The sequence below is a fragment of the Molothrus ater genome, chromosome 6, assembly GCF_012460135.2.
Source record: "Molothrus ater isolate BHLD 08-10-18 breed brown headed cowbird chromosome 6, BPBGC_Mater_1.1, whole genome shotgun sequence".
Lineage (NCBI taxonomy): Eukaryota > Metazoa > Chordata > Aves > Passeriformes > Icteridae > Molothrus > Molothrus ater.
Window position 1 is genome coordinate 18,043,652 of NC_050483.2, and position 12,736 is coordinate 18,056,387.

Sequence of the window (12,736 nt, forward strand, 5' to 3'; positions counted from 1 at the left end):
ACACCCAGGAACTCATACAAATACGTAACTGCAACTTGGGGATGGTTCAAGTGTCTGCAGCAGTGTTGCCCTGAAGAAACTGCACTGGCCTGGGGCAGTGCTGGCACCCAGACCACCATCTGATCAGGATGGTGAGGAGCTGACTGTCCAGGATAGAGGGGTGAGGAGCTGGGGGCCATTTTTCTTACACAATATTAAAAAAAAAAAGAATCTAAAAAAAAAAAATCAGGTAGTGCAGCCAGGAAAAGGGCGCCAGGGAGGCTGGAGGTGGCTGAAATACTCTTCTGAATGGTGCGTTGTGCTGGCAGAACCTGCAGATTTATTAAAAAAGGCCAACAAAAATGCGGACTGCTCACCAGTGAAAAACAGGTAAATCCTTCACTTTGTGATTTTCGGGTGGCACTGGAGCTAGCCAGGAGAAGCATCTGAGGAGAGAGAAGCTCTGAAGTCCATTCCTGCCCACTCCAGGGAAGGAAGAAGCTGGCCATGGCGCCTGAGGGACATGGGGACACGAGTCCCTGTGCAGCCAGGCACAGCATCCTCGAGCCACCCTGCACACTTGGATCCCTGCCTTGCCCACGAGCCAGTTGTTCCCTCTCCAGTACGCGCCATACGCTGGGCTGCTGGTTTGTTTTTTAAGGGAAAAAACAATAATTTATTTGCTTTGTTTTAATCTCATAACAATGGGTAATGGTAATTTCTTCCTACCACTCTGTAGTGGCCTAGAAAAGGACAGCATCATCTCCACTGTAGCAAGAAGGCTTGTCCCAGGGCATAAAATTTTAATTAGGAACAATCACGCAGCCTTGAAATGGGAATCGCGAGCAGCAAAAAAGTCAAACCATCAATAAAATATTCAATGGCAGAAATGTATTATTGACACAGGCTTTAGAGCAGCTAAAAGCGGGAGGGCGGGGGAGCGGGTATCGAGCCTCGCTGCATTAAATAACAGGCGGGGACCCGCGCAGGCCCCCCGAGCCCCAGGAATATAGGTCACCCTGGGCTGGGAGCTCCCGAGGTAACACAGGAGTTTATTGCCACCCACCTCTGCCCCACGTGCACCACAGCAGGGACAGAGGTGTTAATCAAAGTAATTTATTACCTTGTAAAACACTGCTGGCCTAGGCAGCAGCTGGGTGATGGTGGGTGGGACACAAAATTAAAAAAATCTGCAAAGAGCTACAGTCTTGAGAGTTAGCCCCTGGTCACAGCCCTCTCGCTCGCCCCATGCCCGGTTATCAGTGGGGGACACAGTTGATTTACTCTGTCTCCCACCCATGCAACAGTTCCAAATCCTGAGTGCCAGCCAAGGGGCATCAGCTGAAGGGCCAAATCTGCTGCAATATATATTTTAAATCCTTATTTTCCACACCCTCCCACACCTCCCTCTAGGAAAGACTGGTGCTGGTTTGGCCTGTTATGATTATGACTGAACCTACAAAACTGATAAATAATATATAATCATAACAGAGGGGAAAAAAATCCCCTAGATTCAAATGAATTTTCTGTCCCCATTTGGAAGTACCATAGGTGATGACCCTTTTCTCTTTATTCCTGTTTATTTTGCAGAATGCAAGGCTAACAAATGTAACCCAAAAAATGAAAGATCCAGTTTTAAACCTGACCAGAGGTCAGTTTTCTGGGATATACAAAGGATGTCCCATGACACACGGAAATCCAGCCATGTCCAGGGAAAGTGGGTTTTCTAATCTGCTTTTCCCTCCCCTCCCCAAGCAGCACTGAAATGCTGTTTTTTACACTGTCCATCACCCACAAAACACACAAAGCTCAAAAAGCAAACAAGCAGGGGAGAAACAGCTGCATGTAATGAACATATTTTTAACTAATTTTCCTTGAGATACATGATTTAAGGAGGAGGGCGAGGAGGGACTTGAAAAACAACCCACCCAAAAAGCCCCAATTCAAAAAAGGCAACTTTGAAATTGCATCTCCCTGCTGTGGCAGCTCTCCAGTCATAACCTAAGACACAGCAGTACCAGTGGATCTCCCAAAAATGCAAACTTTAATCCTTTAATATTACTTGATCAGCCTGTTGGGCTGTGGTAGCACCTTGAAAATCAGCTTTGAGAGGGGAAGATGTCCCCAGGGACAACAGCCCAGCAGAAGCTCAGGGGAAATGGTGATGGACAGCAAGAGCTGACATTCCTGGCTACCGTTATCCAGCTGCAAAGAGGCTTGGAGGCAAATGGGAAATTTCCCCTTACCTGCTCCGGTCTGCAGCTGAGCGCCACCCCCTTTGCCTCCTGTCCTAAAATGCTCTGAGCTGCTGCTGCTGTGCATTATTAAAATGTTGCCATGTTTCATCCCAGAGATGGCCGCAGCTCACTGGAGACAAGCTGCATCCCCTGGCTGTAAAGCACTTCACGATTTAAAAAAAAAAAAAAGAAAAGGGAAAAAAAAAGAAAAGAGCACTGTGTGCATAAGAGTCAGTCAGTTATAAAATACTCACAGCTTTAATTCGGCAAATAGAAAGAGATGGCTTGGAATGGAAGAGGCAGCTGCGGGGTGCGCAAACCACTCGGACGCGTCCAGCAGGGACGGCTCACCCTGGCCACAAGAGCACACTCACACTCGCTTTGCTCAAATCCTTTCCCAAAGATTTATTGAAAATTGGATCTGTGGCGCACGGGATTTACATTCGCACAGGGAAGCGGGGTTTTACCGGGAACACTGCGCCCAAGTCACATTTTCCGCATACGACACACTGAAAACAGGCTCAAGGATCTCCCAGACAAACTCATCCCCTCCCCAAACTGCTTTGGTTTTGCAATTAAAATACAAGGTGCCCCACTGTGACAGATGAACAGAATGGTAACTACTGGCCATCGAGTTAAAGAAAAAATCATCAGGGAAATGTCACCAATAGTATTTTGGTCCTGCTCCCCACTCACACCACCACCGGGGAAGGGCTCATTCTGCAATTTTTTACTTTAAAAAGAAGTTGAAAGATTAAATGAATTTAAGAAAAACAACTCCTGCTGAGTGCTTCCTTGAAGCGTGGTCTGTGGCACCATAGAAAGTGGTTTCTCCTACAGGTTTCTTATAATATACATAAAAAAAGATGGGCCAGAAATTTGTCTTAAAACTGTTTTTGGGCCTCCCTTGCCGCCAGTGAAGAGGCTGTTTGTCATGGCCCCACTTGCAGTGACGAGTTGCTGTGAAATCTGTTTACTTGCTCCATCCAGGTGAGCCTCCTCGTGGGTCTCCACTGCAGCTTTGCTCCCCTAGTCAAAGGAACAATGACTTTTCCAGATGCGCGATGGATCTTTTGAGGAGGCTATGCAGAATGGGTGCACTGCTGTTTTCTGTTCAATATAGAAACTACTTAAAAAAAATAGAAGGGAGTCACTTTCATCCTCAGGGGAAGAGGGTTGCTTTTTGAGATCAGTCTCTAGTTTTGCTTTACAGTCTGTAAAAATATTCTGTCTGGCCATCCACATCCATTCACAATATAAAGCAGTAAAAAAAATATAAAATATATATATATATATATATATATATATAATATGGTTTATTTATACAGTTACACTTTGAAGGCAATTGATCCTCCACTGCCTGGGACCTTCTACCTCCAGATGCTCTGCCTGGTTGATACAACTGCAAGATAAGAGAAAAAAAAACACCTGAGCAATTCCACCATGGTGGGTGAGCACTTGCAAAAAGGAGAGTGGAAAACAGGATGTATGTGAGCACAAAGCCTGGACCGGGAGATGGGAATGCGGCTGCCACAGTGTCCTGAAGGATGGGTGGATGTATTGGGCTGTGTGGAGGATGGCAATAGGTTTCTGCTGGGGAAAAGGTGGCATAAGGTGGGAGGAGGATGCCAGGGTGGAGGTAGCATCACCACAGCAGGTAGGTGTCCCTACTACGGCTCTCTTTTGCTGCACCCAAAAAACAGGTGCAAGGTGACAAAAGAGTCACAGGAAGTAGGAAGGGTTTTGGGATGAACTGGTCAATAATATGGAACAAATGTAGCTCCTGTTAAAGCCAGGAGACAAGTCCTCCTCATCCTAACTCAGCAAAGCCTTAACCCTGGGGGTACAGAGTGGCAGGAGAGGGATGAGAACCATCCTCCACAGCTCCTGGCAGGGCAGAGAGCCAGGCTGCCAGTGTGTGAGCCCCTGGCAGCACAGCAGAGACTGCTGGAGTGTGAGCTTTGCGCTTCCTAATGGCATCTATAAATAGCTCTGGCCTCCCACCACCAGCACACGCTTGCTCTCTGCAGCCCATTTTGGGCAGCAAAAGCCTCTCCCCTCTTCCCACCATCCTCTGCAGAGCAGCTCACGCTCCCAGGGCCCCAGTGGGACATACGCACCCTCGGGGTTCAGGCTGGACACCAGGGGCTCCGGCAGGGTCCTGGGATGGCCGAGGAGCTGCTTGGTGCTGACCTGGGGAGGCAAGTCTGTACCAGCGGTGGGAGAAAAACCTACAGGATGGGGAAAAACATCCAGCTCAGGCAGGGCTCGAGGCTCCCAGGCTTGCTGGGCACAGCCGCTGCAGTGCCACAGGGCAGTCATGTCACCCGCTCCGGGTGCTCCAGAGGAGAAATGACCAGGTTCCTTTCCGAAAGAACCCCCCCACTGCCTCCTCTCATGCCTGTGAGGCTGCAGACAAGGCCCTGGGCACCATCCTTCCCTCACCAAACACAGAAAGGTCATTTGCGGCCAGAGGATGTCCCCACCAGCCCACAGCCCCCGGGGACTGACGCAGGCCTTCAGCCACCTGCCTTCTGCTGCAGCCGCTATGGTGACATGAGCAAGGCTGTGAAGGAAAGCTCCCTGCAGCCACCTCAGCCCCAAAAGCAGCAATGCAGGATCCGACTCCCGTGCATGTCTATGAGCAGCCCCCAGGCTTCAGTGGGGAGGAGGAAGGAGCCCCAGGGGTGAAAAATCTCTGAAACCCCGTGGGAGTGGTGAGTGACTGCCATGTCAGCACACAAACCCCCACCTGCCTAATCTCAGTGCCCAGGCCAGCTTTGGGGCTGACCCCACGGAGAGGGAGGCAGGGAGCGGGCAGGGTCCCGCGGAGCAGCCCCGGCGGCCGAGCCAGCGGCAGCGTGCTGACCTCCGTTTCTCCGGTAGGCTGGCAGCTCGCACGGGCTCGGCTCCGGCTGGGCGTCCTCCTCGGACCGGGCCTGCAGGACGGTCACCGTGGCCCCCGTCTGCTGAATAAACTGCTGCAAATTACACTGCCTCAGCTCCTTATTTAACTCCTCCAGCTCTTGGGTCTGGGCCTGCAAAACACACACCGAGGGGGGAACAGGGTGAGCCGCACGTTCCCCCCATGCCCCCAGCCCACCAGCAATCATCCGCTGGGGCTGCTCCCCAGCTGGGGCTCACCCTGCCGGTGCCAGCACAGGGAACCTCAGGGGTACTGTGGCTCAGCCGCCCCTCTCCGAGGGCTGCAGGAAGGGAGGTGCCCAGGCAACAGGGATGAGGATGACGCTGGTTTGGGAACAGCCCTGCTCTGCTGCATCTCCACAAGAGGGTGCGAGCAGCCATCAAACGCGCCCGCTGTGCTGGGAGATGCCAAATGCAAATGATATGCTCAAGGAAAGATGCTGAAAGTGTGGACAGCCTAGGGAAAGCCTGGATAAAAGCTTCCCCGTTTTGTTCCAAAGGGACATGGTGGGTAGAAGGCAGGAGTCATGCAGCCCCTTGATCCTTGATGCTGGGAGGCTGCAACAGGAGAGCTGGGAGGGCATCAAAGCTCATCCCCAGAGCTGCCATCTCTGCACTGTGCAGCCCCCCAACATGAGCCCAAGCCCTGCATGCTCAAAAGACTTTGTGCACAGGCACTACAGGAACCTCTGCTAAGCCCTTTGTGACTCCTTCATCCAAGATGACATTGACCCTTGTGCCAATGCTATCAACCCCACATGTGGACCACTTGCTCCAGCACCATTGTCTGTGCTGGAGTGAGGTGATGCTGTGCTCCTGGAGCACCAGTCAGAAGGAGCATTAGCCCAGACACAGCTTGCACAGAGAGCAATGGGTGTGGGACCCCATGCCAGTGGGGCAAGAGTGGTGGCATCCCTCTGTCAGTGATCACTGCTGCAGAGAGCTGTGCACCCAGTCCCAAGATCACTGGGCAGGTGAAGTAACCAACCCCACTCAATCCATAGCTTAATGTGTTTGGAAAGCTGGTCCCACCCCCCCCCTCAAGATCTTACCATCCCATGGGGTGGCTCAACCCAGTCTTATCTACCTGCAGGTTCTTTTCAGCTTCCTCCAGGGCCTTCTCCACGCTGGCCAGGTTGCTCTCCAGCTGGGTGCCTTGCTTGACCTTGGCCTCCAGGTCCCTTTTCATTTTGGTGGCCATGTCCTCCAGCTCTATGGGGCTGGGCATAGAGATCTCCTTCCCCCTCTTGGCCCTCTCGGCCATCTCCCATTGGATCTCCTCCTGCAGGGCTTCAGTCCGGATGCTCAGCTCATAGATCCTCTGGGTGTACTCCTCCAGGCTGGCCCGCAGGCTCCTCACCCGCTCCTGTCGCTCCCGCTCGCACTCCTTTTCCAGCCGGAGCTCACTCTGCCAGAACTCCTCCTCACCCAGCTCCGTCTCATTCCTCCGCACCACTTGCTCCAGATAGAGGATCTCATTCTCCTGGCCAGCAAGCCGGCTGCGCTCCCAAAGCCGTAGGTCCATTTCTAGGGTGTCCCCATGGGCCTCCAAGGAATGCAGCTGCTCCTGCTGCTGCAGCACTCTCCTAAAAAGCTCCTCCTTGGAGGGCTGGACAACACCACCACCCTCCAAGTCTAGCCCATCCCGTGTTTGGTGCCTCCATCGGCTCACGGTGAAGAGGTCGCTGGAGCCTGTAGGACCCAGGCTGAAGGTCATGGATTTTTTGGGCTCCCTGGAACGGGGTCCGTCTATGCTGGTGAGCCTGGGCTTGATGGGCAAGCTGGCCCGGATGAACGTCCTCTCGGGAGCCTGGGGAGAGCCCTCCGAGGAGGGCCGCTCGGCCATGCTGGGGCCTGTCCGCCGCAGGATGAACTGCACGTCGTTGGCATACTGCCCACACTTGGCCAGCGACTCCAAGGGACACTCCAGCGGCAGCAGCTGCCGCTCCTTCTCCCGCAGCTTCTGCACCAGCACATAGCGACCCGTCTGACCTGCCGGGAGGAGGTGAGCACATCAGATCGGGAAAGCAGAGGCCAGCAGGGGTGTGCTGAGGCTGCTGCTCCACAGGCAGTGCTGCTGGCATCCCCACCACCACAGAGCAAGACCTCCACCCACCCAAGGACTCCTTTTCCTAGGAAGAACCTGCAGATGGGGCACTCCCCAGCAGATGCAGATGGCTCACCAATGGCCCGTGCCAGGGCAATGACCACTTCTTGGCAGGTGGTTTGCTCCGAGACTCCACACACGACCCTCTGGATCCCATCCACCCAGACCTTCAGCTCCATCCCCTCAGCTGCCGGGCCTCAGGTGCTCTGGGTCATTGCAGGACAGGCTGCCTGTGGGGAGAAAAGAAACCAGGTTTCCATCCCAAGCCACTAACAAGGAATACAAGAGGCTTTGAAAGCCGTGTCATTAAGTCACATCCCATAGGCTGAATCCTAGACCAAGGAGTTGTTCGCTGCCACCCTGTGCACAGATTGCACTTTTGTTGATGTTATTAAACACTGATATTCATCCGCAAAGAATTTTTTTTTCCTTATGTCTGGACAGTGGGTCCAAATCTTCCTGTGGTGGGAAATGATCAGGTCTGTGTGTCTTTGCGGTGCCCAAAAGATGCCCAGGTTATTTCTGCTGTGAGCACAGACTTTTAATGGGTTTTCTGGACTTTCACTACAATTTCCCTGAAAATCTGATAGAGTGGCACTGAGAGATTTTCTAAACAACACTGTAAAAGGCAGATGAACTGCTGGCTACCCACTTTTGCAATGATATAGAGGGAAAGTGCAGATAATGCACATTTTAATCTTTTCATATTTACATCCATCTCAATTTATCAGAGAGAGATTAAGAAATTAAAATAAAGCCTCTTTCTGAACAAAAACATGACCAAAGGTAGGGTTTGGGAGGGGTAGCCAGGCATGAACACCCATGACAAAGCCCAGGCTCTGACCAACACTGGGTCCAGCTCAACTCCCATCCAGTGGGTACTACTACCATGAAACAACACCTCTTAGCCTGGGCACACCCAACTCCTGTCTCTTCCAGCAGCTCAACAACTGCAACTGGCATAAATTAAAAAAATTAAGCACAAGCTGTAAAGAACTCAAATATTTGAGTTTACAGAGTTTTCAAACACCATGCAAAGATGTATCTATTTTCCCTACAATAGCACTGGTTTTGACACTATCAGTCTTGTCTGAAAGTCCTGGATGGAGTAACATACACTAAATTTTCAGGCCCTCCATCCAGGGGGGGTCACAAACTGCTTTCCCAGCTTCACCTGGCTGGTCACAGCCCCTCCCTCTGCTCCAGCTATCCCAAGTTTGCAGCCAGGCTGTGAGAAAGCTTGACCTTTGGTTAAACTCCACTTCATTATTTTTTGTTGCCTACTCGAGTAATCAAAGGGAGGGCTTGAAGGGTCCTGTCGCCGGTGATGAGGAATTTTAATAGTGGTGCGAGAAAGGCAAGGAGAAACCAAGGAGGACACGGCTTGGTGAGGCCGTTCTGCGCAGGTGCCAGGTCCTGCTGGTGCCACCTCCCTGCCCACCTCCAAAACACGGGCACGGAGCAGCCGTCACAAATACCTCAGCGCTGAGCTCATGTTTGCCTTGGCCGAGCCACTGGGGAAACTGTGGGGCTGAAGGACACCTTGGGTTCGGCCCACCTCCCTGTAAGCCCTCAACCACTAACATTTGCACGATATAAATTTGAAGCTGCGTTTTGGCACCACTCCCCAGTCCTGTGTATTCAAGGCTGCCACTGTCCCCCGGCATGGAGCAAAGTCCAGGTGCCACTGCGGCACCACCCAAATCAGCCTGAAACCACTGTTGTTCACCCCCTAGCCTCCCCTCAGCAGCACCCTAACACCTCAGCTGGAGAGCAACACACCCCATAGAGCACTCCCTACACCCCCCTTCCCTGCCCAGGGACCAAGCTAGTCTCAAATCCGGCTTCTTGTGCCACAATCCAGGATACGGGGGCCAGGAGCTTAAGAATAAACAAGAAAAATAAGGCACCTTTGAGTCACAGCGAACAGTCTCACCTTGCTGGCAAAATCCGGGGCTGCCGAGCGCTGTGGGAGCAGGATGGCTGCGGGCACACGGGTGCCGGGCACCAGTCCGGGTTCAAACCAGGCACCAAGCTCTGGCCCCGCCCTGGCCGGCCTTCCAGGCAATCATTTACCAGCGTCCCGGAGCGCGGCACAGCGCTGCCAACAGGCCGGGAGACACGCAGCCAGCCTTGCTCCTCATGCAGGAGAAACCCCCCAAAAAAGCAGCCAGGGCATAATCCCTACTACGTTCTCCAGCACCCCAAAATCTAATGGATTTTATTGCTTCCTCAGATCCTTGCAAGCACAGGGGGTCCTTGCTTTAACCTCTAGGGGATTTGGGAGTTGTCTCCAGTTTGCTGCCAGATACAGGATGTTATCTGCCCCCTGGAAGAGGGCTGGGGGCTGCTCCCTTCCCTGCCTGCCCTCCCCCTGCCTTCTGGGGAGGATCAGCTCCCACTCAAAACCAGCCTTGCTGCCCCCTCTTCCCCCAAATCCCTGGCCTCACAAGGGAGCAGAGAGGATGAAGGTTCATCCTTATCTGAGGGGACCTGCAATGCTCCCTGATCCCCTCAGTCCCTGCCTGGGAGGGACATCACAGACTGCACTCAGCATCTCACCCCCAATACTCCACCATGACAGCCTCACTCTAGTTAAAAAAAAAAAAAACAAACCAAAAAAAACCCCATCAGGCAATAAACCTATAAACATTCACCTTGTCCCAAGCATCACCTTTGCTGTAACCTACTCAGTTCTTTACCACCACTCAAAACCACAGCAGCTGGGGGTGAGTCTCATTGCCCCACTTGCAAATAGACCCCCCTCTTAATGGGGGGGTCCCTGCCAGCCCCCTGCATTAATAGTGTGTGCCCTCGTTACACCACCAGGTAGGAGAAATAATGGGCTTTTTTTGGGGCAAGAATTACTTTTCTGGGGAAGAGCAGCTTTTCAGCAGAAGGTAGGTTTCCAGCTGCCTCTGTTTGTATTTACCCCAGGAGGTTGCTTTGATCATGAACCCGAAGGGCAGGCAGCTGCCAGGCCCTGCCCCTACTCCTAAACAGCACCAGGGAAGCCAGCAGGTGGCTGTGGGTGCCAGGACACATGACTGCTCCTCCCAAAGGCCACTCATTTTATTCTAAATAATTTTTATTGGAAGCAGATTAACAAAATGACTAATTTTCTGTTCCCTTTCCCCATGTGATGGGTCCTAAAATTGAGGGTAGGGATGATTCATGCCATGACTTCAACAGATTTCCTGACTGAAAGTCAGAATTTCAAATGCTGACACTAGAAAAAAATACTTTTTTAAATTAAAAATCTCAGATCCCGCAGCTTTATTTTGATTCCTGGAACTGCTGTCTCCCGGCCTCCCTGAAACTGTCAGGCTAAAGGAAGTGGAGATGAAAGAGTATTTCTGCACATGCAGGAGGATGTACCTCTTGCTCCTGCAAACTGCCATCCTGATGGCTGCTGGGACTCACAAGGGTCTGGTGACCTCCCCTGGACCTGAAATAGTAGAATATTGCCCAGTCACCCTCCTCACAAAAGTGAAGACCACTCCTGATTTGTAGGGCCACCTGCCATGTCCCCTATTGGGTCTCTCAGAAGCTGAGACAGCACCTTCCAGCCAAGCAGTGCAAGCACTTTGCAAGAGTCTGTCTAATATGTTTTGCCACACACAATAATAATAATTTTTAAAAAAATCAAAATCTGTTTCAGAAAAAACTCACCTATTTTGTACCCAACAGCAAGGCCTACTGCAACCCAAATACTAAAGTACCCCAAACATCTCTACCACAGCTCCGAAAAAGGACCATCTGGGACCAACAGGTTGAGATGGGCAACCTGCCAGCACTAAGGCTTCACCCATTTTTGCAGGTTCACTCACCTCCCTCACTCTGTCCACTCCCTGGCAGGGAGCTGGGTACAGGGCCAGGTGGCAGGAGAGGAGCACCACAGGGAAGGCTTCCAAGAAAGCCTAATAAAAAGTGAAAGGAATCCAGAGGACCAGCCTTTCATGTCAGGGCTTGGGCTGAGGGTAGGGGCATAAAGACTCATAGTTAACAAACTGCATTAGTACTTGAGAGCAGGCTGTGATGAGCCTGCCATCCGTGAAGCACCGAGGTGTCCATGGGGACCAGCAGCTTTGCATCCCTCTGGATGCAGCCCAGGAAAATGCTGGGGTACTCTCAGTTGTTTTATTTCTACTTGGAACCTGACCCTCTGGCTCCTCTCCCACCCAGTGCCAGGGGGATGCTCATCCCAGCCATGTGCAGACACCTCAATAAAAAACCCAACCCAGCACATGAGTAAGCAGCAGGTGGGGAGGGGAGGGCTGGCCTGTGCTGCCATCCTCTGTGCTGGGGCGCTGGCAGGCTGGCTGTGACTCACTGCCCTGCTTCAACTGCTGCAGTGACACATCCAGCAGCTATTTAATACTTCCTCAAGGCTCTCCCTGCTCTAAGCACTGGGGCCAGCTGCTGCACCAAAGGGGAGAGATGGTACTTGCCCACCTGCTGAAACCTCTGGTGGGGCAGAAGCCTTCCTGTTACTCTGGTGACCAACACAGAGAAGATCCATAAATAACTGAAGCCTCCTGACAACACCTGCAGCAGGTTGGAGGGGATGGGACATGGTCCAGGTTTCCCTCCAGACCACAAACTGTGTCCTGCTGCCTTGGGACCCTCTTTTGGAGTGACATCACCTGCCCTTGGCTGAGCTGTTACAGGGACTGAGCGGTTCTGCCGGGCTCTCCATGCCATGTCCATCCCAGGACAGAAGGCTATGCCGTTGTCAGGGTTGACTGCTGGCCAGTCCAATGCTGAGCAAGGATCAGCTATGGCAAGGTTTGATGCCGTGGCACATGCCAGGCTGGCAGTTCCCTTGCTGGGCGGAGATGACCATCCACATCTCTGAACAAGCTGTCTGTGCAGCAGACTCTGACAACCAGCCACGGTCACTGCCACCACAGCTGGGAGCACCAGGCAAAGCCCCAGCCACTTGGTGCACGGCTTTTCCACCATTCCAGCTTGTCCTGAGGATGCCAGCCCCAGGATCCTGAAGGAACACATCCTCTGGCCTGGTGCAAGGCAGCCAAGAGGGTCACCTACCAAAGGCAGCAGTGTCCTGTCCTTTGGCGTGGGGGCCACCAGGGTGCGGCTGGGACGCTCGCAGCACAGAGCTCCAAACTGGAGCAGCAGATGGGTTACTTCATCCCAGCACAAAGAGTTGACGGGGTTAAACAAGCTCAAGAGGTGACAAACAAGTCTTACCAGAGTGGTCACAGCCCAGAGAGGCAGCTCTTCATCCTTCCACCATTACAGGGAGGGTGCACAAGTGCTTCTCACACCCAGGCCTAAGGAAGCCACCAGCTCTTACACAAGGCAGCCACAAGCACCCAGGAGCAAGGAAGCAGCCAGCATGGGGCTCTAATTCACACCCAAGCAGCTTATTTAGGGGTGGCCACAATAGCACCATATCCTCAATTCACCCATCATTCCCCATCCAGCTCCCTACTCTGACATACTGTGCCTGACAGAAAGTCCT

At 52.5% G+C, this 12,736-nt stretch overlaps 1 protein-coding gene across 2 annotated transcripts in view; it reads right to left on the reverse strand.

Moving 5' to 3' along the window:
- Nucleotides 1-2,596: 2,596 nt before the first annotated feature.
- The window catches only part of RASSF7 (Ras association domain family member 7), a 34,107-nt gene continuing 23,967 nt past the window's right edge, over nt 2,597-12,736 (reverse strand). The window contains exons 2-6 of one of the 2 annotated variants that reach the window (XM_036384766.2): nt 7,325-7,478; nt 6,229-7,133; nt 5,086-5,254; nt 4,337-4,447; nt 2,597-3,618 (exon numbers count right to left, since the gene is read on the reverse strand). In XM_036384766.2, the coding sequence (XP_036240659.1) occupies nt 3,587-3,618; nt 4,337-4,447; nt 5,086-5,254; nt 6,229-7,133; nt 7,325-7,427 (1,320 nt within the window). In that variant the 5' untranslated portion in view covers nt 7,428-7,478 and the 3' untranslated portion in view covers nt 2,597-3,586. The remainder of the gene's footprint in view (nt 3,619-4,336; nt 4,448-5,085; nt 5,255-6,228; nt 7,134-7,324; nt 7,479-12,736) is intronic. The other variant, XM_054515269.1, reaches the window with a different exon arrangement.